Raw genomic sequence first — 20,987 nt, 5'->3', positions numbered from 1 at the left:
TCATTAATATAAAATTTTCATGTCCGGAATGAATGAATGAACGAAGACAAAATCAGCAGCAGTTTCCGAGCTGCCTGCAAGCGTCGGAAGCCGCGCTTCTGCCGGAAAATAAAAAGTTTTTTTTAAAAAAAAAACTGAGTAAAAAGTAGTGCCCCTAATTAAGGACTATGAGAGGAGCACTCATTAATAAATGTTAGTGAGATTATATATATATATAAAAAAAAACTTGGGTTCTTCTGAGAGTGGAGTGTGTGTGTGGGAGAGAGAGAGAGAGAGAGAGAGAGAGAGAGAGAGAGGATGGTGGAAGAAGAGAGTAAGGAAAATGGGAAGATCCAAAAGGAGAGTAAGAGTGGGAGCCCAAAGAAAAGGCATGCATGTGGGAAGTGCACCAGGAAGTGCTTAAAAATTCATGGGAAGTGCACTTCTCTGGTGCTTCCTCCTCCTCCTCCTCCCACCCCTTCCTCACTATCTTTCTTTAAGATCATGGTTGGTGATTTCTCTGAGCTTTTGGTATGGCCTTTGCTCCTAAATTCCCCTTTACTTGCTCTTTTACTAGCTCAATTTTAAGAACCTATGCCTGTGTTTGTAGATGATGTAGTTGTAAATACACTGTAGTTTGAGATGCATGCGCGTCAGAGTAGAATAATAACTATAAATTTTTTGTTGGGTTGCGTGTAGTTGGGAGCTGTACTTGTAGATTTTGTCAGTTTTATCTGCATGGCTCTGAATGGTGAGATTACCTCCAATGTAAAAAATGGTTTCTATTTTCTTACGTGGAACTTTCTTTTTTTGGTTTGCCAGCGGAGCCCGCGTAGGTACGATAAAATTACTCTCTTTAGCTGCTGCATTTCACCTAACATTATAGGAATGTCCTGTTCTTGGTTTAGTGTTTAAAAACTAATATTTTTTGGATTTTTTGAAATATTCTTAACACATGCACAATTAAAGAGGTTTTCAAGAACTATCATGCGAATTAGTAGCATGTTTGGGGGTGCTAATAAGGTTGGCTTAATGGGCCAGCATTCTGCCTATGTTGCGGAGGCTGGTTTGGGCTGAGTCACAATCGAAGCCCACGGGCTAGGGCTGAGTCATAATCGAAACTTGTGGACGCTTTATCTGTATACTTTAAGTGAATATGATGTTTCCTTTTTAACAATTCGAGTTCTTGAAATTAATGGTTAGCGTCAACAATACAACAAAGTGGTATTAGAGCAGCAGATCATGGATTCAAGTCCTTCATGCTGCAAATTATGCAACTGCGTGGGGAGGGGATTATTAGCGTAATGGACCTGAATCCTACCTATGTGGATGCATGAAGCAAGTTGAGGGGTGTGGATTATAGCTTTCTGTATATTTTTTAAAAGAAATGAATTCATTCTTCTTATTTCATGTCTGTGGAAATTCATCCAGCCATAGTTTACGCATCAATCAGTCCTGCATATTACTTTTGAATCTCTAACTTAATCTATTTGATATTTCCGATCATTATATTCTAACGTTTTTTTGTAGTATGTACCGCCCATGTTCGCAAAAGCAATAGGAGACTTGGCTGATCAGAACGTTTACCTGCAAGATTCATACGGATACCGTTGGCGCGTAAAAACATGTTCGATGAACGGTGCATTGGCTTTTGGACATGGCTGGCGGAATTTNCAATAGGAGACTTGGCTGATCAGAACGTTTACCTGCAAGATTCATACGGATACCGTTGGCGCGTAAAAACATGTTCGATGAACGGTGCATTGGCTTTTGGACATGGCTGGCGGAATTTCGCATTGGATCACGCCATCAAGTTTGGTGAATTGTTGGTATTCAAGCAGATTAGCAAGCACGGCTTTTCTGTGCAGATTTTCGCCACAACCGCCCGCGAGAGGCTGCACCTGTGTGAGAGGAATAAAAGAAGTAATAAGAGGAAAAGGCGGAGAAAAAAAGAACCTGCCAATAATTTGTGCTTGAATGACATTCAAAATAATTCAGATGCCTCTGAGAAGAGGCTCTGCATTCTTGATAAAGATTCACCGAAAGATGAAAAAATAATTGATGCGACCAACGTAATGGATGTAAAAAGTTTAGAGGTCGCTGAGAAAGATTGCTCTCAATATATTGGGGAACTTGGTGGGTTCCAGAACATGCCGGAGGTCGAAAGTCTTAGTTACTGGAAAGAGAATAATGTGAAAAGTGATCATTCAATCGAAACAAATTTCGCCATTGAGGGGGATTCAGCTGCTGCCTTAGTGTGGTCAGAGGACATGGTTGATTTGAATTCATCTTTTAACCAGGAATTAATAATGGATCCTCCGATCGACGCAATGCCTTCCGAAACTTCACAAACCTTGTGTTATTCTCACGACACGGAGAAGTTAGAGGCGACCGAAGAAATGTCACGTAGATCTCCATCTACATTAGTCGTAGAATGCGAAGAAACAAGAAATGAGAATCAGAATGAGTCGAATTTGGCGATAATTGCCTGTCCTCTTGCCGATGAATCCTTGCCTACCATGGACTGCTCAAAAGGAGATGAAGAAGAAAACGATGTTGAGATAAAAGAGGGTGAACAATCAAACGAGAGAATAAACTCGCCAGATCCGGAAGTTGGTGAACAATCAAACGAGAGAATAAACTCGCCTGATCCGGAAGTTGGTGAACAATCAAACGAGAGAATAAACTCGCCTGATCCGGAAGTTGGGGAACAATCAGACGAGAGAATAAACTCGCCTGATCCGGACGAGAGAATAAACTCGCCTGATCTGGAAGTCGGTGAACAATCAAACGAGAGAGNGAGGCGACCGAAGAAATGTCACGTAGATCTCCATCTACATTAGTCGTAGAATGCGAAGAAACAAGAAATGAGAATCAGAATGAGTCGAATTTGGCGATAATTGCCTGTCCTCTTACCGATGAATCCTTGCCTACCATGGACTGCTCAAAAGGAGATGAAGAAGAAAACGATGTTGAGATAAAAGAGGGTGAACAATCAAACGAGAGAATAAACTCGCCAGATCCGGAAGTTGGTGAACAATCAAACGAGAGAATAAACTCGCCTGATCCGGAAGTTGGGGAACAATCAGACGAGAGAATAAACTCGCCTGATCCGGACGAGAGAATAAACTCGCCTGATCTGGAAGTCGGTGAACAATCAAACGAGAGAGCAAACTCGCCTGATCTGGAAGTTGGTGAACAAACAAATGAGAGAATAAACTCGCCTGATCTGGAAGTCGGTGAACAATCAAACGAGAGAGTAAACTCGCCTGATCTGGAAGTTGGTGAACAAACAAATGAGAGAATAAACTCGCCTGATCTGGAAGTTGGTGAACAAACAAATGAGAGAATAAACTCGCCTGATCTGGAAGTTGGTGAACAATCAAATGAGAGAATAAACTCGCCTGATCCGGAAGTTGCTTGCGGCGAACTGGATGTGGAAAACTCAACTGAAAATGTTAGCGGTGCACCTCAAATTTCAGATGCTGTTAGTGATCAGAAAGACGAGGGAGATTTGGTTTGCTCGCATGACGTTGCCAGTGAAGTTGTGATGCAGGATATGACATGTTTGGGTCAAGACCAAGAGTCAAATGGTAAAATAGGGGAGAGTGGAAATGCTCCGACTTCGACCACTAATGGCAAGGATGAGATTGTTTGTTTCTCTCGGAAGGTAACCAGAAAGAGAAGAAACAAGGACTCACTTCATAAAAACGGTGGTGATTTGCCGTTCAATGCGAGCACATTAGATGGCGCTGATACCGAAAAAGAAACTCCAAAGTCATCATGCGAAGATACTCTTTACGGAAGTAAAACGGGTCATTAATCTCTCCTTATATTCGCATTATTTACTTTATTTTCTAGGAAATTTGACTTGTTGAAATTTACGCATCGACAGAAGAGAATCATGGTCCCGGAAGTCCCCCAATGCTTCTTTGCAATAAGGAAGAGGATCAGTCGCTTGGTGCTAAAATCATCGCCGATGATGTCATGATAGATAATTCTCACCAGTCTGGTAATTTATCTCTGGCGAAGTAAGGCAATTAATTCTCTAAATAGTGATTAATTTTGAATTTTGTGAATTGTATACGCCAAATAATTCCTCAACCGATTAATACTACTTGACTAGGAAAAGTTCACTCTTTGTATGTAGAAATTCCATTACAAGCTGTCAAAATTGAAAGCGAGGATCCAATTGATGCTGAGCCACTAAACAACGGAAATTTCGGCGTATCGATATCCGTAACTGCTCAATCTTGGCTCGTGAGTAACTTTTCTGCACCATCACACGCTTATCGTTGGATATTGCCATATCTAGAATTATCAGTAATTTCCAGTTGGTACTCATCTGATGATTATCTTCGTGTGCTATAATCGGCACATAATGACAACTAAGTTAAGATTAAGTGGTTCTTGCTACTCGAAGTTACTTGCGGAAAATTTTGCATTCCTCACTAAAATTCTGATAAAACCATCAACTGAATCAACTATTCTTTCAGATAAATTTCTATGGCTAGTATAATTTTTAATTTCGTCGAACAAATGCAGGAATTACCGAAGAGATTGCCATCTAGTCTGGGAAAGATGAAAACCGGGAGGAAGGTTGTCGTACTTCGGGACCCATGCATGAGACTGTGGCCTGTTCTTTACCACGAGAGCGCGCGGTTTGTTGGCTTTATCGGCGGTTGGGATGATTTCACCGCGGCAAACCACCTCCAACACGGGGACGACTGTGTGTTCGAACTTTCCGGTGCATCGGAAACAGTTCTTCAAGTGCGAATCTCCAAATAAATAGGAGGTGGAAATGTTGTATAGTTTTGTTTTGTGCCCCTCTCCTTCTATGATTTGGCCTTTCATTTGCTCCTGTTTAGGCATCGTTTTATGCGATGTTTCTGCCGGTAGCCTAGTTTGCAGGTAGTGTTCATTTTCTGCCAGCTGCTGCGTCTATTTAGGTTGTGTAACCCTAAATGCTCAAAGAAGTAACTTGTTGGTTAATCGCCTACTATGATGTCGTTCGTGTTGTGTTTGAGTCGTGTTAATATGTCGCGTCTGATAGGATTAAAGACAAAACATGGGCTGCCGTGCTTCACGAATGTTACAAAAAATGTTCTGATCACATTGCTATCTTCTGAGTTGCAATCTATCAGGTCGGGGGTTTGAAGTTCCGTGTATACTACGATTCCGCGTGGCTCCCATTCCAAGCCCCGATTTGACTCCGGCCTAGAAGCTCCGAATTGAATCTCATTCCGAGCTGAGATGGCAATCATCCATTTTATTTCCTTTTGTGCTGAAGATGTACAGAAGATCTCAATGCCTTCCAATTGTGAGTTTAATCCTGCCAGTACTTCCACTGTCCTCTTTCTAGCTGTCATGGCCCCTTACCAATTACCAAAAATGGCATCATCCCCACTCTAGTCAAGTTGCTGCAGCATGGCATATATCCTGCAGGGCAGCAGAAGGCTAAGATTCGTCTGCATCTCTCCACCTTTTCTTTTCTGGATATTCTACTTGAATTTTGGAACAGTTGCAGAAGAAGTTTCAGCATCATGGAAAGTGAAAAATGTCAACTTCAACCAGGGCTTGCTTTTACTTACTTCAAAGAGGAAACTCAGACACAGAAACCCTGAAATGAAAGCAGATCAGCACTCAGCTGACACATTTTTCACTTAAAATGGAAACTAGTGATCTTATAACCAGTTTTGGGCTCATCAGGGTTTCCAAAATTGACTGAAATGGTTAAAAATAGACAACCATATGTAGAACATAAAACTATCCTTTAAAAGGAATGTGTCTTTATCCAACTGTAATACCAAATATTTATTCTAAATATATACTTGAAAAAAAAAATGTACAAATAAATATCTTGAAAAAGTAATAATTTTGATTCTATTATAACCCCTTAATTTTTTTTTTTTTTTTTTTGGACCCAATCTTATAATGGCTTTTCAATGAGAGGTTACATGATCTACATAACAACAAGGGTTCATTAGCAGGTTAGCCAATGAATTGGCATATACCTTACAAGGATTTCACTAATAAAAATGTGACACAGCTTATCCATCCACAGTGATCCATGTCTCCATTCCCAATTAAATTTGTTCAATCACTTCCCCAAGGGCCACTTCAAAAGCGATGCATCACCCACGTGAAAGTACCAACTGGGCAAAAAGTAAAAGAATTCCACCTTTTACTTATTCAATGGCACCAGTGGCTTTTAGATAAAACTGCTTCTTTAAGTTAAAAAAAAAATAAAAAATAAAAAAAATAACCAAAGCCACTTCTTTAATCAAAGGAGCATGGTAGTGGGTATTTTCCTTTTTAGTCCCACAATCAAAAGGCACCAGGCAAGTTCAAGCCACATTTAGACAAATATGAACACCTCAATGCTCAAGTGCTAAAATTCTCATCCCCAATTTTTTTTAGCCCCCCATCATTGATCATTAATAATCGACTAATTCCGTGCTTCTGGATCCATCATGGGCTAAAACTTGAGTGTTTCTGGATCCAGCTGTGTACCGAGCATATCGAGATTGACTGCCATTACGCCGAAAAGACGGTCGTTTTACGAATATATTAATTTCGGAACATAATGCCTAACTTAACCCCATTGGCAAGGAAAGTAAACATTCTCATAACAAAAGAGAGTAAGATAATGAGGAATCTATTGAATTCATTGGTTGCAAAGCTTGGTGGTGTGTTTCCCTTTAGTTGCAGGTAGGTCCATTTGATTTCTCCACTCACAAGTTGTTTCTGTGATTGTGTGTGTTGGAGACCATTCAATAAACAAATCAAAATCAACAAATCATAAGTTTTTGAAGAGGAAAAAGAGAACAAATCAAGAACAAAAAAGGGAGTTAAAAGCCTTAATTCCTTCCAAGTACATCAATCAAATGCTATGAAATTATTAGGGAATCCACCACCAAAGTAAATGGGCTTCTTGAGTGGTGATTTAACAATAACAAATAACACATTCCATCCTCTCCCCCCTCCCCTCTCTCCCCTCTCCCCCACTCACTTATATAATATTTTTTAAGGTATTATAGGGTGGCTTTCCACACAAGCACTTTTGCCCTAAGCTCATTCCAAATTCGCCCCAGTCACACTCAAAATGTAGCACGTGTCCGGCTGCGAATTAATGCCCAACTTTCCATTGAAGCAATTGAAAGCAATCCTTCCTTTCCTGATGTTTTTTTGTTGTTTTTGTTTGATTAATATATGTGTTGGCTTAGATGGTCCAGCATCCTACCATATGACGGGAGACTATATGGGCCGAGTCATGTTTGAGGTGGCGTGAAGCTGGTTGGGTCGAGTCACAGTCGAGATTCATGGGCGCTGTATCTATACGCTTTAAGTGAATTAGTTGCGTATTTCTAACAGTTTGAGCTTTTGGAATTAATGGTTAGCACCAACGATCCGATAGTATGTAATACACTAATACTCACCAAAATATTGGACACGTTTAATTGATATATATGACCCTTCTTTTAGCTAGGAGGAGTTATGTACGTTTATAGAGGACAAAAGATGATTGTAGTGAATCTAGCGATAGATAAGAAGTAGCAATAGCTCTAGAATAAGTGACCTCTTTTCAGAAAGAAAGGCATCTGAAATATAACATCTTCTATAGGTCTACAATCTCATCTTTACAATGTTTACTATCTCAATCATTTCATGTACTTGGCATTACCACTTCTTGTTAGGTTTTGTGCTTTGCTTTACCATTTCCAGCTGATGAACCTAATTAGCCTAACTAGATAAGGCTCTTGTAGAAATACTATTTAATTTGAGTTGTTCGAAGAATAATTCATTGGTTTTCGATCTTCGACACAAAATTATTGTTATTATTTTTTCTATTTTTCGCTGCAAAACTATAGCAATTTGTCATCATTTTCGAAGAATTGCACGGTGCGATTTCTCACTATTTTCATAGTCGAACTTACGAAAAGTTGAGAAACATTTGCTTACTGATATACATATGTGCTTTGAACTTTTTAAAAATGATGATTTTTTTGATGCGTTCAAAAATGATGATTTTTTTTAAAAAAAATTCAGGCACGCAATTTCCTCTCTTCATTTGAAGTGGGAGAACCCTAAACCCTAAACCCTATTTGAAGCGGCGGCATCTTTTTTTCTTTTTTCTTTTTTTTTTTAAAAAAAATTGTTGGGGGTTATGAGAGCGAGGGATATATAAAAAGTTAGTTAACCAACGGGCGCCAATATTCGCTATGAAACCCTCTCTTTCTCCTCTCACCCCACTCCCTTTTTTTTTTTTTTTTCTTTTTTGTTTCCCTCTTCCAGCTTAAAAAAAAAAAAAAAAAAAACCAATATAACGCATAAGCGCTTCTGCAAAAAGCGACCGAAGCCTCTGTCATCTACTATTGCGTTCTTCTTCTATCCTTCGCAGGAGAGGAACGTGCGGTGGGGGGGGCGGCATTGTGATAACACTTCGCCATCCTCTTCGGCGAGCCAGAGGCTTTCGGTCGTCTCCGCGTCCTCGCTCTTGATGATGATCCCACCTGGTTGAACGATCTGGAAAGATGCTGGGAACGTTGCCCTATGAAGGTTGTTATTCTTTTTTTTTTTTTTGTTTATTTTTTTGGGTTGATCATTGCTTTTGATTGTTGTGTGGTGTTTGTGCCCGTTTGGTTGTTGGTCAGTGGGTTATTTTGTGCCTCAAAGGGGGTGTTTTTATTGTGTTATCCATTCCACTGTTGTGTTGATTGCCTGAACAGGGTTCGTCACTTTGTTTCTTATCGATAATCTCTCGTAAAGGTCTCAATTAGGTCAGGGCCATGTTGTGTCTGACAGTGCTATACGGAGAGAAGCACTAACAGCTACTTGAGCGAATAGAAGCTCCAATTGAGTGTTTGCATTTGGGCCTCAAAATTCGCATTTTTTGGCGTCCGCTAGATGCAAAGCTCACATACCATTAGATGCCAACGTATGGCACCGAAACGTGATCTGAAACAGAACAGCGAAAGTCATAGTCAAACTGTCTCCATAGATAAGTTCTTCTTGAAAATTTCTAGCTTCTTGACGAATAGTTGGGAAATCACTATGTTCTGTCTGCAATTGATATTCTTTCATAATCAGGTCACAATCGTGTAATTCAACTTTTTTAAAAAACAAACTTTTCTTGTTATTTTTGGCAAAAGGAGTAATTGGTGATGGTTTCTTTGATATGTGTTGCTTCGCCTGACATTTCAGCTAGTGAATACATATAACTGATATATGTTTCATACATAAGAATGACCTCCTTGGACCTAAATGGAATTTCAATCTCATTCATGGAATCGGAGACAGTTTTGAGCTATATTGTGTGCCTTCGTGCTTCTATATTAATGTTTTACGATTTTGATAGAGGTCTGCTCCATTTATAGTAATACATATCGAAGGTTTGTAGGTGTACACGCACATATGTACGCTAATAGAAATCTTGATGGCAATGACTGGTCGTCCTTTCTATTTGTAGCATACAAATTTCTCATTGTGGAAACACCTGCAAACAATCTTTGTTGGATAATGGAGATGAAAAACACAGCCTAGCAATGTTTCTCATATCACCGTCCTAACCAAAAGTACTTTAGGATAACTATTTGTCCCAGCAGCCCCAAAGAAGATTACATTTTGAGACACCGTTATCTTTACCGAGATAACCAACAATCACTGTCATTTATTCCCCTCATTATGATGACCAATAATATATCTAAGATAATTTGACCAAACATTAAGCTACTTTTCTATTATCTTTTGTAAGCATATCAAGTTTCTGCTGATTTTCTTTTAGAACTACAAGATCGAAAGTTGTGTGGTCCACTTACTTCTCATGGAGAGTATAACTGTCTTTTGACTCTAATAATGTTCTTCATAATGATCATGAAGAGTTTACTCATTGAATGTGCATTATTACGAATATGCTTCTTCTCTCCTACAGTTACTACATGCGGGTTAGCAAGGGTTGCTCTGGAAATACTTCGAGAAAGGAAAGACAAATTTGATATTGTAATCAGTGACGTCAACATGCCTGACATGGACGGTTTTAAGCTCCTCGAGCATGTTGGACTTGAGATGGATCTACCTGTCATCAGTTAGTTCTTCCATATCCACCTGCTGATTTCCAAGCATTTCAGAATAATTATAGTTTAATTTGATAGCGTAAAAATTTTTACTAACTTTTTGGCCTTGTTTTGAATTATTTATTGCAGTGATGTCCATAGATGGTGAAACAAGCAGGGTCATGAAAGGTGTTCAGCACGGTGCCTGTGATTATCTCCTTAAGCCTGTCAGAATGAAAGAGCTCAAAAATATATGGCAACATGTTTATAGAAAGAAAATGCATGAGGTGAGAGAGATCGAAGGACATGATATTGCTGAAGAACTTCAAATCATAAGAAATGGGTATGAGAATTACGAAGAAAGGAACATATTTAACGTAGGTGAAAGTAACCCTTTAAGGAAAAGGAAGGATGTTGACAATAAGGAGCAATCAGATCAGGAAATAAATGATCCTGCTACTGTTAAGAAAGCTAGAGTAGTTTGGTCTGTGGATCTTCATCAGAAGTTTGTGAATGCAGTAAACCAAATTGGATTTGACAGTGAGTACTTTTTGCCATTTTTTGGCTAAAGTTCTTACTGTTCTTATAAAGTATGTCAATATTAAAATTTGGCATACTACACGTTTTTGGTTCTTTTTTCTTTAACTATTTTTATATTGTGGCAGAAGTTGGTCCTAAAAAAATACTTGATTTGATGAATGTTCCGGGGTTAACAAGAGAAAATGTCGCCAGCCACCTTCAGGTATGATCCCAACTTGGATACCAAAACTATCTGGATGTATAATGATCATCTAACGGTTTCTATCTCTTTAATTACTTTTTATCAGCAACAGTAACTCTCTGTTTAGCTAAAGACTACTCAAATGGCATAGAGATTCTAACAGACCTTGTGAATTTTTTCTGAGTATTCCTTTCCTTCTTTTAAAACCGATTTATTATGTTCCAGGACGTTATATTTATTGGCCTTTATTTTTCTTATGTATGGCTGCTTCATGTCCTGTCAACACCTAATTCTATTTGTTATATGCAGGTTTTTAGAATCTGTAGAGACATTAGACCCTCTGAAAGAAACCTTTGGGAAAATACGCTGGGGCTGCCTGAACATTACTGAGATTTCATATCACCAGTTTAAAATTAAAAGAAATAACACGTGAACTAATTGACTGTTAATTTCATAGTGCGAATCCCTGCCAATTTCTCTGTCATTAGCATGTGACTGTAACATGAAAGCGATAAATGGAGTAGGAAATATGTAGAGCTTCAAATAAGGCAACCAAAGGAGTCTGATTAAAAGTTTGGCCCATATTCCATGACCTTTATTCAACATTTCCTCTTTGTATCTTTCCAATGAATGAAGCGGGTAGCATGCTACCTATTTCTCAAAAAAAAAAAAAAAAACATTTCCTCTTTGTACCACAGTTATATTATCATATTACCTGGTATGAGCTACATATTAAAGTTAGTAATTTTTCTTAATCAGAAGAACTTAGATAAGCAATACTATAAGCTCAAGCTGCATTCCTCATCTGCTCTCTTATGCTTGTATTCAGATATTGATGGTGTTTTAAAAAGCCCCTATTTTATGCAGAAATACCGTCTCTACTTGAGTAGGTTGCAGAAGCAGAACGAAGGAAGAAGTGTCGGTGGTAGTGTTAATGTGCAGTCAGAATCAAACCCTAAATGCCCCGAGGGGAACTCCGAACTTCGCGGCCCAAGCCAATTACATCACAACAATCCCGCTAGAGTATATGAGGGCACATCTCCGAAAAACCAACCTCAAGGAACTATACCTGATACTCACTTCAAAGACTTTAGTAGTGTAATTCCCCTCGAAGTGTTTGATGAAAAGAAAGCCCTCAGAAATGATGTTCCTGATTCTCGTAAAACCAACAATACCTCTCAGATGGAGTCAGTGCTTTCCTTCAAAAAGGTACCTCCAAATGTTGGCAGTAAGTCATCGGTGCCTGCCATGCCCAAATTCCAGCCTTGGAACGAGGGTGTCCCGGTGGTGCAATTTATGCAGTATCCGAAGCATGACCGTGAACGCTGCAGTTTGTTAGAGGACTACTCTTGTCTCCCGAAGCCTAACCAAGAAAAGCCGCTTTCTTTTAATCATTTCCCCACCCCACCACCTGTCATCTCAATCACTTGCAATGTGGAGAAGGGCCTTTCCGAAGTGAAACCTCTTATTGCAGACTACATCAAAACTTTTTCTCCAATGACTTGTACAGTTGACTCGGTCTCTCTTCAAGTTACTCATGGAGTTATTAATTCCCAAAACATTGATGCATCAACATTTAATGTTGATGAATCACCAAAAGTGAAGGATGGCTACTTAGATCAAGCATTGAACCCAAATTTTTTACCTCCATCACAAGATTTGAGTCTTATCAGTGCCAAAGATTTGGTTTCTTTGCCCGACAACGTGCCCCTTTGTTCTCTTGAAGGCATCGGTTGTTTTGAAAATGTAGGGCTTAATAGCATGGAGATTTTTCAGTGCGATGACTTGACAACACTGACTGGAGTACAAAGTAACTGGTATGATGGTTATGAGCTTAACAGCGAGCATTTGTACGAATCAGTCGATTATCCTTTCATGGATGAGTGTCTTTTTGCCTGACCCTTTTCAATTGCATGTCCTTTCTCAAACATATATCATTTATGAAGAAGGATAGTGCTCATTCCTACGTTCTTCCCTCGAACAAGTTTAGCAATGTTTCGACATCCCCGTGGACGGATATAAATGTACAGTCCCCCTACTCTATTCATGGATGCACTACATATACGAGTAATGATTATTGTATACTTGAGAAACATGTAAGCTGTTAAGTATGCTTCATGATATTTAAACTTGCAAACTGACATAAATCTTAATTGAACAGCTTCTTTTCTGATATTTCAGATATTCTCTAGCACTGTCGAGTTATGTAGAGATATATATACATATTTCGCTGATCTGCAATGCTGATATCTCTGGTACTTGCATGCTTACTACACTCATGGTTTCTTTTCATGTTACTTTTGTTCCAAAAATGATTGACCAGTGGATGAGAGGGGCAAATCCTAAAACAAAGTATGCTTTTATAGTTAACAATGATAGATAACAATGTTTAGAGGTTCATATGATGATTACACAAGAATTTTATGTTTTTTTTTTTTTTCGCCGGTAAAAACTGCCATTTTGTTTGCCCAAATTATCTGCTTTTTAGTTGAACTCTCGCCCTTTCAATATTGCCGAATTAAATTGGAATGCCAAATTTGTGACCATGTATGGCAAGTATAGCATTGAAGATGTTTTCAGCAAATATAATTTTTGTAAATAATATGTCAGAACCCTTAGATTTACAACGAGATGGAAATTGCTAATATGATAGATTTGATTTCTGTCCAACTTTTTAACCAAAGAAACAACATAACTAGGATACATAACAAATATTATGGACCAAGTTGCAAAAAAATAAAAGGCTGGGTTTCTCATGGAAAATGTCGAGAAAGGTTTGGTTCCATTTTTTGGTATTATTGCAAAGGAGACGAGTCACAACATAAGTATATATTTATTCATTTCATTTCTCTCCCTTTCCATTACATTCCAAAAAAAAAAAAAAAAACCTTCTCTTCTTCTTTGTCCCGTATCCTCCTCCTCCATCTAAATTATATACAATGGGCTTTTTTTTTGCAAATAGCCCATAAAAATTTTATTTCGAAAATAGCCTGTGTAAAAATTATTTGCAAAATGGCCCTGCCCGCCCCGTCAGCGCACGTCAGCGCACCGGGCGGTGGGTTGGGCCAATTGTATAAGTTGAACACTGGTGAACCATTCACCGTGTTCAATACAAAATTTTGTATTGGACACGGTGAATGGTTCCCGTGTCCAATACAAAACATCCGACTTAGCAAAAATGGCTAAGTTGTGGGTGTTTGTATTGCACGGTGAAATCATTCACCGTGTCCAATTATTTGTATTGGACACGGTGAATGATTCACCGTGTCCAATACAAATATATCCCACTTAGCCATTTGTATTTGGACACGGTGAACCATTCACCGTATCCAATACAAAATTTTGTATTGAACACGGTGAATGGTTCACGTGTTCAATTTATAAACACTTGGCGAGCCCGCCGCGGGCGCTGATGTGGCGCTGACGGCGGGCCAGGCCATTTTTGCAAATATTTTTTACACAGGGCAATTTTAAAAAAAAAATTATCAGGGGGCTATTTGCAAAAAAAAACCTTATATAAATTATACATAAATAAATACAAGAGTAATAAAACAACACTCCTCTCCCTGCGTCGTCAACCTCCTCCTCTCCTCCATGTTGCAACGTTACGACCAATTCTTCAGATCTCGCCCCCTCCCCTAAACCCCTCCCCCGCCAAATGGCGCGAACTGGGCGGCGCTGATTGCGGCGGCGCTAATGGCGGCGGCGTTGATGGCGGGCGTCGTCGGCGTCGGCGGAGGCGGAGGAGGGGTTGGGTTGGGGTTGGGTGGGTGGGGGAGGAGGATGCATACGCTGTTCTCTGGTAGTGCCAGGACTTACTTCGACTGGCAGACGGTGGGCTGGTTGCACAGCCTCCGCAAGGCCGGCCATCCCGGCCTCACCCGCCTCCTCAGCTCCTCCGCGCCGACCATCCGCTCCTACGCGGCATCGCTCGCTCCGTCCCCCGACCTTCTCACCGTCCCGCTCCTCCATGTCTCCCACCCCCGCACCGGCGACTGGTCCCCCTCCCCTCCCCCTCCCCCTCCCCGCAAATCTGTTCATTGCGAAATGACAATTACTTAATTCAACATCTTTTCTGACATTGTAACCATTTGCTAGGTACCCCGCTATTAACAAACCTGCAGGCGTAGTTCATTGGCTAAAGCATAGCAAAGATGCTGAAAATGTCGATTGGGTTGTAATCTTAGACGCCGATATGATAGTTCGTGGCCCTATACTTCCTTGGGAACTCGGGGCGGAAAAAGGCAAGCCCGTTGCTGCATATTATGGGTAAACCATGCAAAGCCAAATGTTTGTTCGCAAGTGTTCGTCGAATCCATGCTTAATTTTCATCATTAATTTTAGGTACCTGAGGGGTTGTGATAATGTTCTTGCTCGGCTGCACACGAAGCACCCGGAATTATGCGACAAGGTTGGTGGACTACTAGTGATGCATATCGACGACTTGAGGGCGTTGGCGCCGTTATGGCTTTCGAAGACAGAGGAGGTGCGAGGGGATCGGGCCCACTGGGCAACCAATATAACCGGCGACATTTATGGTCAGGGCTGGATTAGCGAGATGTATGGATACTCGTTTGGTGCTGCAGAAGTAAGCAAAATTCCATCTTGCCGCTAGCGGCAGCAAATTTTGCCTTTTCACGTGAAGTGAAGTATACTCGTATTCACCATTTTGTTACAACAACTTCATCATGGTACCTTCCTGAACAGGTAGGCCTTCGCCACAAGATCAATGATGATTTAATGATCTACCCGGGTTATATTCCAAGAGTTGGTGTTGAGCCTATTATAATGCACTATGGCTTGCCTTTTGAAGTTGGGAATTGGTCATTTAGCAAGTTAGACCATCACGAAGATGACATTGTTTATGACTGTAACCGCCTTTTCCCTCCGCCACCTTTTCCTAGAGAGGTAAGAAGTACGTTTACTCATGTTGAGGCATCTTTAAACAGCATTCCAGCGATTGGCGAAAGCGGTAGATCCTGAAGTTCTATTTTCTTTTTCGGTAGTTTATTCTAAAGTTTTTATGTTGCTGCTAGAATGCAGATCGAGATGATGGAAGCTAATCCAAACTTAAGGCGAAGCTTATTTCTTAGCATAGAATGCATTAACACTTTGAATGAAGGACTTTTGCTGCATCACGCATCGATGGGTTGTCCTAGGCCAAAATGGTCGAGATACATGAGTTTCTTGAAAAGTAAGAGATTCGCAGAGCTTACCAAGCCAAAGTACTTGAATGCTGATCAGATTCACTATCAACTATCTGAGAAAAAGATAGTCTCAGAGGAAGTAGAAAGGGAACATCCGAAAATACATACTCTTTTTTCGACTGAATGTTCGACATACTTTGATTGGCAGACGGTAGGGCTCATGCATAGCTTTCGGTTGAGTGGCCAGCCTGGCAATATCACTCGCTTGCTCAGCTGTACTGATGAAGACTTGAAGAGATACAAGGGACATGATCTCGCTCCTACGCACTATGTTCCATCTATGAGCCTTCATCCACTGACGGGAGACTGGTAGACACCACTTAGTACAATCCGGTCGTCTTTATGTACCGTGAATTCTCTTCCCGGTTTCCTATAAATTCTCTATTAAAGACATTGAAAAGGTGAACCGACCTGTTGAATGGAGGCGAGAGAACTATCACTTACCATAGTAAAGCTCTCTTTGCCCCAATTATCGGTGCACTTACGCTTAAAGACCAACTTCTAAGGTTGAGGGTGCAAAACTAGAGGCATAATCTACCTTAGTCTGTATTTTTTTGTTACAGATGTTAGTTATTTGGGTAGTTCTGGTAGTTTTAAGAGTTTTCTGCCAGTCTTTCTTGTTAATCATATGTAGGACTGATGTTAGGAGCTTATGTGTTGTAAACAGCATTAAAGCTTCCACCTTTTATCTATTCTGAAGTAAAAAAGCTCTTGAAGATTTCTGCATTCCATTTCTGTTCTCTTTTCTCCTCGACCAAAATTTAAGCCTCTTTACCTCTTTCTTTTCTCATTTTGTGCTGGACTTGTATGTATGGACCACTTGTCGGAGTTTTGCCAAATTATCTGTTTACTGATTCACTCTGTTCCTCGTAGGTACCCAGCGATCAATAAACCAGCGGCAGTTCTCCATTGGCTTAATCATGTGCAGACTGATGCCGAGTATATAGTTATTTTGGACGCTGATATGATTATGAGAGGTTCCATTACTCCATGGGATTATGGTGCAAAACGTGGCCATCCTGTTTCAACTCCCTATGGGTAAGTGATATGGAAAAAATTAAGAGGAAAAATAATGAGATACAACTTAGTCTTATTATTGTATCTGTGCTCTTATCGGGTTCTTTATCCCTTGTATTAGATACCTCATTGGCTGCGACAATGTGCTCGCAAAGATACATACTCGCAATCCTGCAGCTTGTGACAAGGTTGGCGGTGTCATAATCATGCACATTGATGATCTGCGCAAGTTTGCTTTGTTATGGCTGCATAAAACAGAGGAGGTTCGCGCTGACAAAGCTCACTATGCAACGAATATCACCGGGGATATTTATGGTTCCGGTTGGATAAGTGAGATGTATGGTTACTCATTTGGCGCTGCCGAGGTAATCCGTATTGTTTTGATCCAATAGGAGGTATTGTCTACAGTTGAATACTTAGAGAACATGATAGTGTAGATTCATGAGTGCTTACTCAACATCAGCGACTGCTGCTGCATTTTATTAGCAACGACATATACGCATCACAAATGCTTACTCCTTTCAAAGTTTCAAAGCAACAGTAACCCTCTCTGGGGTGGGCTGCAAACCCCAATAAAGCACTATTAAGTAATAATAATAACTTAAGTATTTCAGGACATGTTGCACGGCTCATTTCACACTTATCTTGGGCATTTTCGGCCATATCTCTGTGACCCATTTCACTGGAGTTATTGATACCAGTAGGCTAGTTGGAAATTTACGTAGTACCAGAACACCAGGTTTATGTTAAAACTCCAATCATTCTACTGTTCTCAGTAACTCAAATGAAGCGGCTACCAAAATGGCAAAGTATTCTCGAGTCCAAGTTACCAATACTAGAAAGTTAACCGTTATTTACTTCAGGAACATCTTATATTCTTATGATATGGTACTATTGGATGTGACCGAGTACTAAATATTAACATATCTGTAGCTGTGAATCTGTGATGAAGCATGGTGTTCTATTTTTTTCTTTTCTTTTTTTTGTTACTAGTACTACCATTATCTCGAACCACATATTTCTAAATGACATTTATTCAAATTCTCCCTTCTTGCAGTTGAATCTGAGGCACATCATCAGGAGAGATATTTTGATATACCCGGGTTATGTTCCTGAACCCGGAGTAAAATACAAGGTCTTCCATTATGGCTTGAGATTTGGTGTTGGCAACTGGAGCTTCGACAAGGCTGATTGGAGAGATGTTGACATGGTAAATAACTGCTGGGCTAAATTTCCCGAACCACCCGATCCATCTACCGTCGCTGCTGAAGCTGAAAATATCAGGCAAAGAGATCTCCTTAGCATTGAATGTGGGAGAGCTTTGAACAAAGCTCTCTATTTGCATCATCTAAAGAGGAATTGCCCAACATCAGAAAGTAGTAATAATGCAACTCACATAGAAAAAACTACAGGAATATCACTCGTGTCAAGTGATCAAGGGCATAGCGATAGCATGCGCATAAACAGGAAAAACCGTGATTCCGTTTTTGATTCTCACTTACAATCTACACATGGATCACATCACGTAAGATCTCGATGGGCTGGAATGTTTGCCTTGTGGGTTTTCTCTGTGCTAGGCTTCTTAACTATAATCACCGTGGTTCTCTCTAGCAACAGAAGATGGAGTTCGAGGACTAGGGCGGCTAGAAGTAAGAAAAGTTTTGCCTAGTACTGCAAGCACTTACAGATTTCATGATAGGCACCTGTATGATGTACCTTTTCACATGCGCGATTTCTTCAATTGACCCATATGTAGAGTAAATAGAGCTCTGGCGTCCGACAAGAAGATGAAACTCGAAAAGTTGCTGAAACTGGAAAGTGCTTCAGAGGTTGAATAATGTAACTTCGCTGATGCAGCAGTGTGTCTCATAGTTGGACGAGTTGAATACGACTGTGATATAGCTTTCGCTTTGTTGTGCACAGTTACACGAGTAAGCTCTCGATAGGTTTTGATATATGATAATCTCTAGTATGATGAGCTCCACCACGTCTGAATTCACGGACACCTGTACCACCTGATAAAGCTGCTCGCTTTCAACACGTGTTTTGAATTTTCATTTATCTGTTAATTGTAAAACCAATTTCCCCATAAGCAGCATGAATGTGTTTTGGTATGTTGTGTTTGATTATAACCAGATTTTTGTCAATTTTTAGTGACAGTTGTATCTATTTTTCAACTGGGGAAGCAATTTCAATAGCTGATCTTTCTTTGGCTTGTTGGACTCTATTATATCTGTATGTCATGGGTTTATAATTGCGAAAGAAGTGAGAAGTAAGAGTTTTTAATTGCAGGAACTCTTCATGTAGATTTTGTACGCTTTACGGTTGCTTAAGTTGTTGTTTTCCGTTCTTTTCTGATCTCAATTTAATGAAATTTTGGATCGATTACTATCGCGCATGATCTGTAAGACCTTGCATAAAAAATATATGTATATATTTTTTCTTTTCCAATTTTGCTAATTTAGAAATAAAATTAAAAAATTGAGTGATTCTAACTTTGTTTTATATTAATTTTTTTTTATATATTTAATTAAAAAATAATTATTTTTATATTTTAAAATTTTATGGAAGACACATTGTTGAATTCTTTTATGAAGTTTAAAAAGTTTAATTGCCATTGTACTTTTTTTCCAAAAATCTTGAGTAGAACTATTTTTTAACTAAAATTCTATTATCTATTAACATAGTGTCAAAATAAAAAAAATAAAAATAAAAATAAAAAAAGCCATCAAGTACAAGGTGGAAAGCAAGAAATGAAATTCAGAAAATTCAGTCTCCTCTCCGCTCCGGAGGCAAAAGAAAAGAAAAGTGCTAAATTACAAAAAAAAACCTTCTGTAAATATTTATGGGAAAACTTCAAAAACCCCCCCTGTGGTTTCATGCATTCTCACTTTCATACCCTGTGGTTTAATTAACGTATACTAATTTGCCTCTTTGATGGTTATCGATTGTTATCTGACGTTTTTTGTATATCAATTTTATTATTTTTTTTTTCTTAAGCTTCAGTGACAAAATTAAAATTAAAGGATACTAAANAGGGGGGCAAATTGATACGTTTTAAACCACAGGGTATGAAAGTGAGAATGCATGAAACCACAGGGGGGTTTTTGAAGTTTTTTCTTTATTTATTTTTAAATTTTTTTTCTAATCCTTAAAATTTTATTTTTTGTTTTTTTGAAAATTTCAGAAATACACGGGGGTGTTAACAGATTGGACAAAATGACGAAATTATTCTTATTTTTTCTAAATATTCTTATCATTTTGAAATATATTTCCGGCATAATTTATAAAAATTGATCAGAATAGTGATAAAATCCTGACAGAAAAGAGTTAGATATAATAACTTAAAATATTAAGTAGATAAAATATAAAAGGGGTTTTTTTGCAAATAGCCCCCTGATAATTTTTTTTTTTAAAATTGGCCCTGTGTAAAAATTATTTGCAAAAATGGCCCTGGCCCCGCCCCGTCAGCGCCACATCAGCGCCACGCGGGCGGGGCTGGGCCAAGTGTTTATTTTTTTTTTTTTTTTTTTTTTTTTGAAGGTGGTATAGGCTATCTAGTCCAGTGTTTATTTCTTTTAGAAATAATCATTTATTTATTTAAAAATAAAGTTGGATTGAAATTTTGAATTTGAAATCTTTTGATGTTGGAAGGTCTATTATTATTTTCATTTGGATTAAGAATAGTCCCGAACCTTTCCATCCATTTTGGTGGAAGGTTGGATAAGGTTGGGACGAGGTGGGAATTAAATGAAAAATTGGCTGGAAGGTTGGGGGTAAAAGTAAAAAATGGCTTAGAAAATAGTTGGATTAGAAATCTTTAGCTAAAATTAAATTAATTCTTGAATTTAAGACTTTAGATTTCAATTCTATTTGATTTAACTTCAAAGTAAATTCACATTTTGAATTTTTAAAATTCAAATCCAAGTTTTGAAATTAACATCTAGATTTAATTCAATATGTGATTGTGAATTAAAATAAAAATATAAAATTTAACTCAATCGGATTTGA

The 20,987-nt window shown here is 39.0% G+C and overlaps 3 protein-coding genes across 7 annotated transcripts; all 3 read left to right on the top strand.

The window, feature by feature from the left end:
• Positions 245 to 4,774, top strand: LOC109709646 (B3 domain-containing protein Os01g0905400-like). 5 transcript variants are annotated; one of them, XM_020231976.1, is made up of 7 exons: positions 245 to 486; positions 1,510 to 1,636; positions 1,756 to 2,366; positions 2,783 to 3,794; positions 3,875 to 3,991; positions 4,130 to 4,239; positions 4,525 to 4,774. In XM_020231976.1, the coding sequence occupies exons 1-7, from the start codon at positions 298 to 300 to the stop codon at positions 4,765 to 4,767; spliced, it is 2,409 nt and encodes an 802-aa protein (XP_020087565.1). In that variant the 5' UTR covers positions 245 to 297; the 3' UTR covers positions 4,768 to 4,774. The 5 variants fall into 5 exon arrangements, with proteins under 5 accessions (XP_020087565.1, XP_020087558.1, XP_020087549.1 ...); XM_020231969.1 differs by having other exon boundaries at positions 245 to 510; positions 2,783 to 3,785; XM_020231960.1 differs by having other exon boundaries at positions 245 to 510.
• On the top strand, positions 9,911 to 12,937 carry LOC109713198 (two-component response regulator ORR26; the record flags this gene model as incomplete). The annotated part of the gene is given in 4 exon segments (XM_020237194.1): positions 9,911 to 10,063; positions 10,182 to 10,571; positions 10,697 to 10,773; positions 11,620 to 12,937. Coding segments are annotated over 4 exon segments (1,652 nt in total), but the record flags the coding sequence as incomplete, so codon positions are not given.
• On the top strand, positions 14,449 to 19,282 carry LOC109725897 (peptidyl serine alpha-galactosyltransferase). Its single transcript, XM_020255327.1, has 8 exons — positions 14,449 to 14,750; positions 14,851 to 15,021; positions 15,097 to 15,340; positions 15,460 to 15,660; positions 15,796 to 16,268; positions 16,833 to 16,997; positions 17,098 to 17,341; positions 18,034 to 19,282. The coding sequence occupies exons 1-8, from the start codon at positions 14,449 to 14,451 to the stop codon at positions 18,643 to 18,645; spliced, it is 2,412 nt and encodes an 803-aa protein (XP_020110916.1). The 3' UTR covers positions 18,646 to 19,282.

This window comes from Ananas comosus, linkage group 1 (assembly GCF_001540865.1).
Source record: "Ananas comosus cultivar F153 linkage group 1, ASM154086v1, whole genome shotgun sequence".
NCBI classification, from domain to species: domain Eukaryota; kingdom Viridiplantae; phylum Streptophyta; class Magnoliopsida; order Poales; family Bromeliaceae; genus Ananas; species Ananas comosus.
Note: the sequence above shows the minus strand (reverse complement) of the source record. Positions and strands in the feature narration are given on the sequence as shown.

What these genes read in the sequence shown, in the direction of transcription:
- LOC109709646 (XM_020231960.1), top strand. Translation starts at nt 298, where the DNA reads ATGGTGGAAGAAGAGAGTAAGGAAAATGGGAAGATCCAAAAGGAGAGT. An exon ending in TCTTTACGGAAGTAAAACGG is followed by an intron (nt 3,795 to 3,874) that starts GTCATTAATCTC and finishes ACGCATCGACAG; the next exon opens with AAGAGAATCATGGTCCCGGA. An exon ending in TAACTGCTCAATCTTGGCTC is followed by an intron (nt 4,240 to 4,524) that starts GTGAGTAACTTT and finishes GAACAAATGCAG; the next exon opens with GAATTACCGAAGAGATTGCC.
- LOC109725897 (XM_020255327.1), top strand. Translation starts at nt 14,449, where the DNA reads ATGGCGGCGGCGTTGATGGCGGGCGTCGTCGGCGTCGGCGGAGGCGGA. An exon ending in ACTCGTTTGGTGCTGCAGAA is followed by an intron (nt 15,341 to 15,459) that starts GTAAGCAAAATT and finishes CTTCCTGAACAG; the next exon opens with GTAGGCCTTCGCCACAAGAT. An exon ending in CCTGTTTCAACTCCCTATGG is followed by an intron (nt 16,998 to 17,097) that starts GTAAGTGATATG and finishes CCCTTGTATTAG; the next exon opens with ATACCTCATTGGCTGCGACA.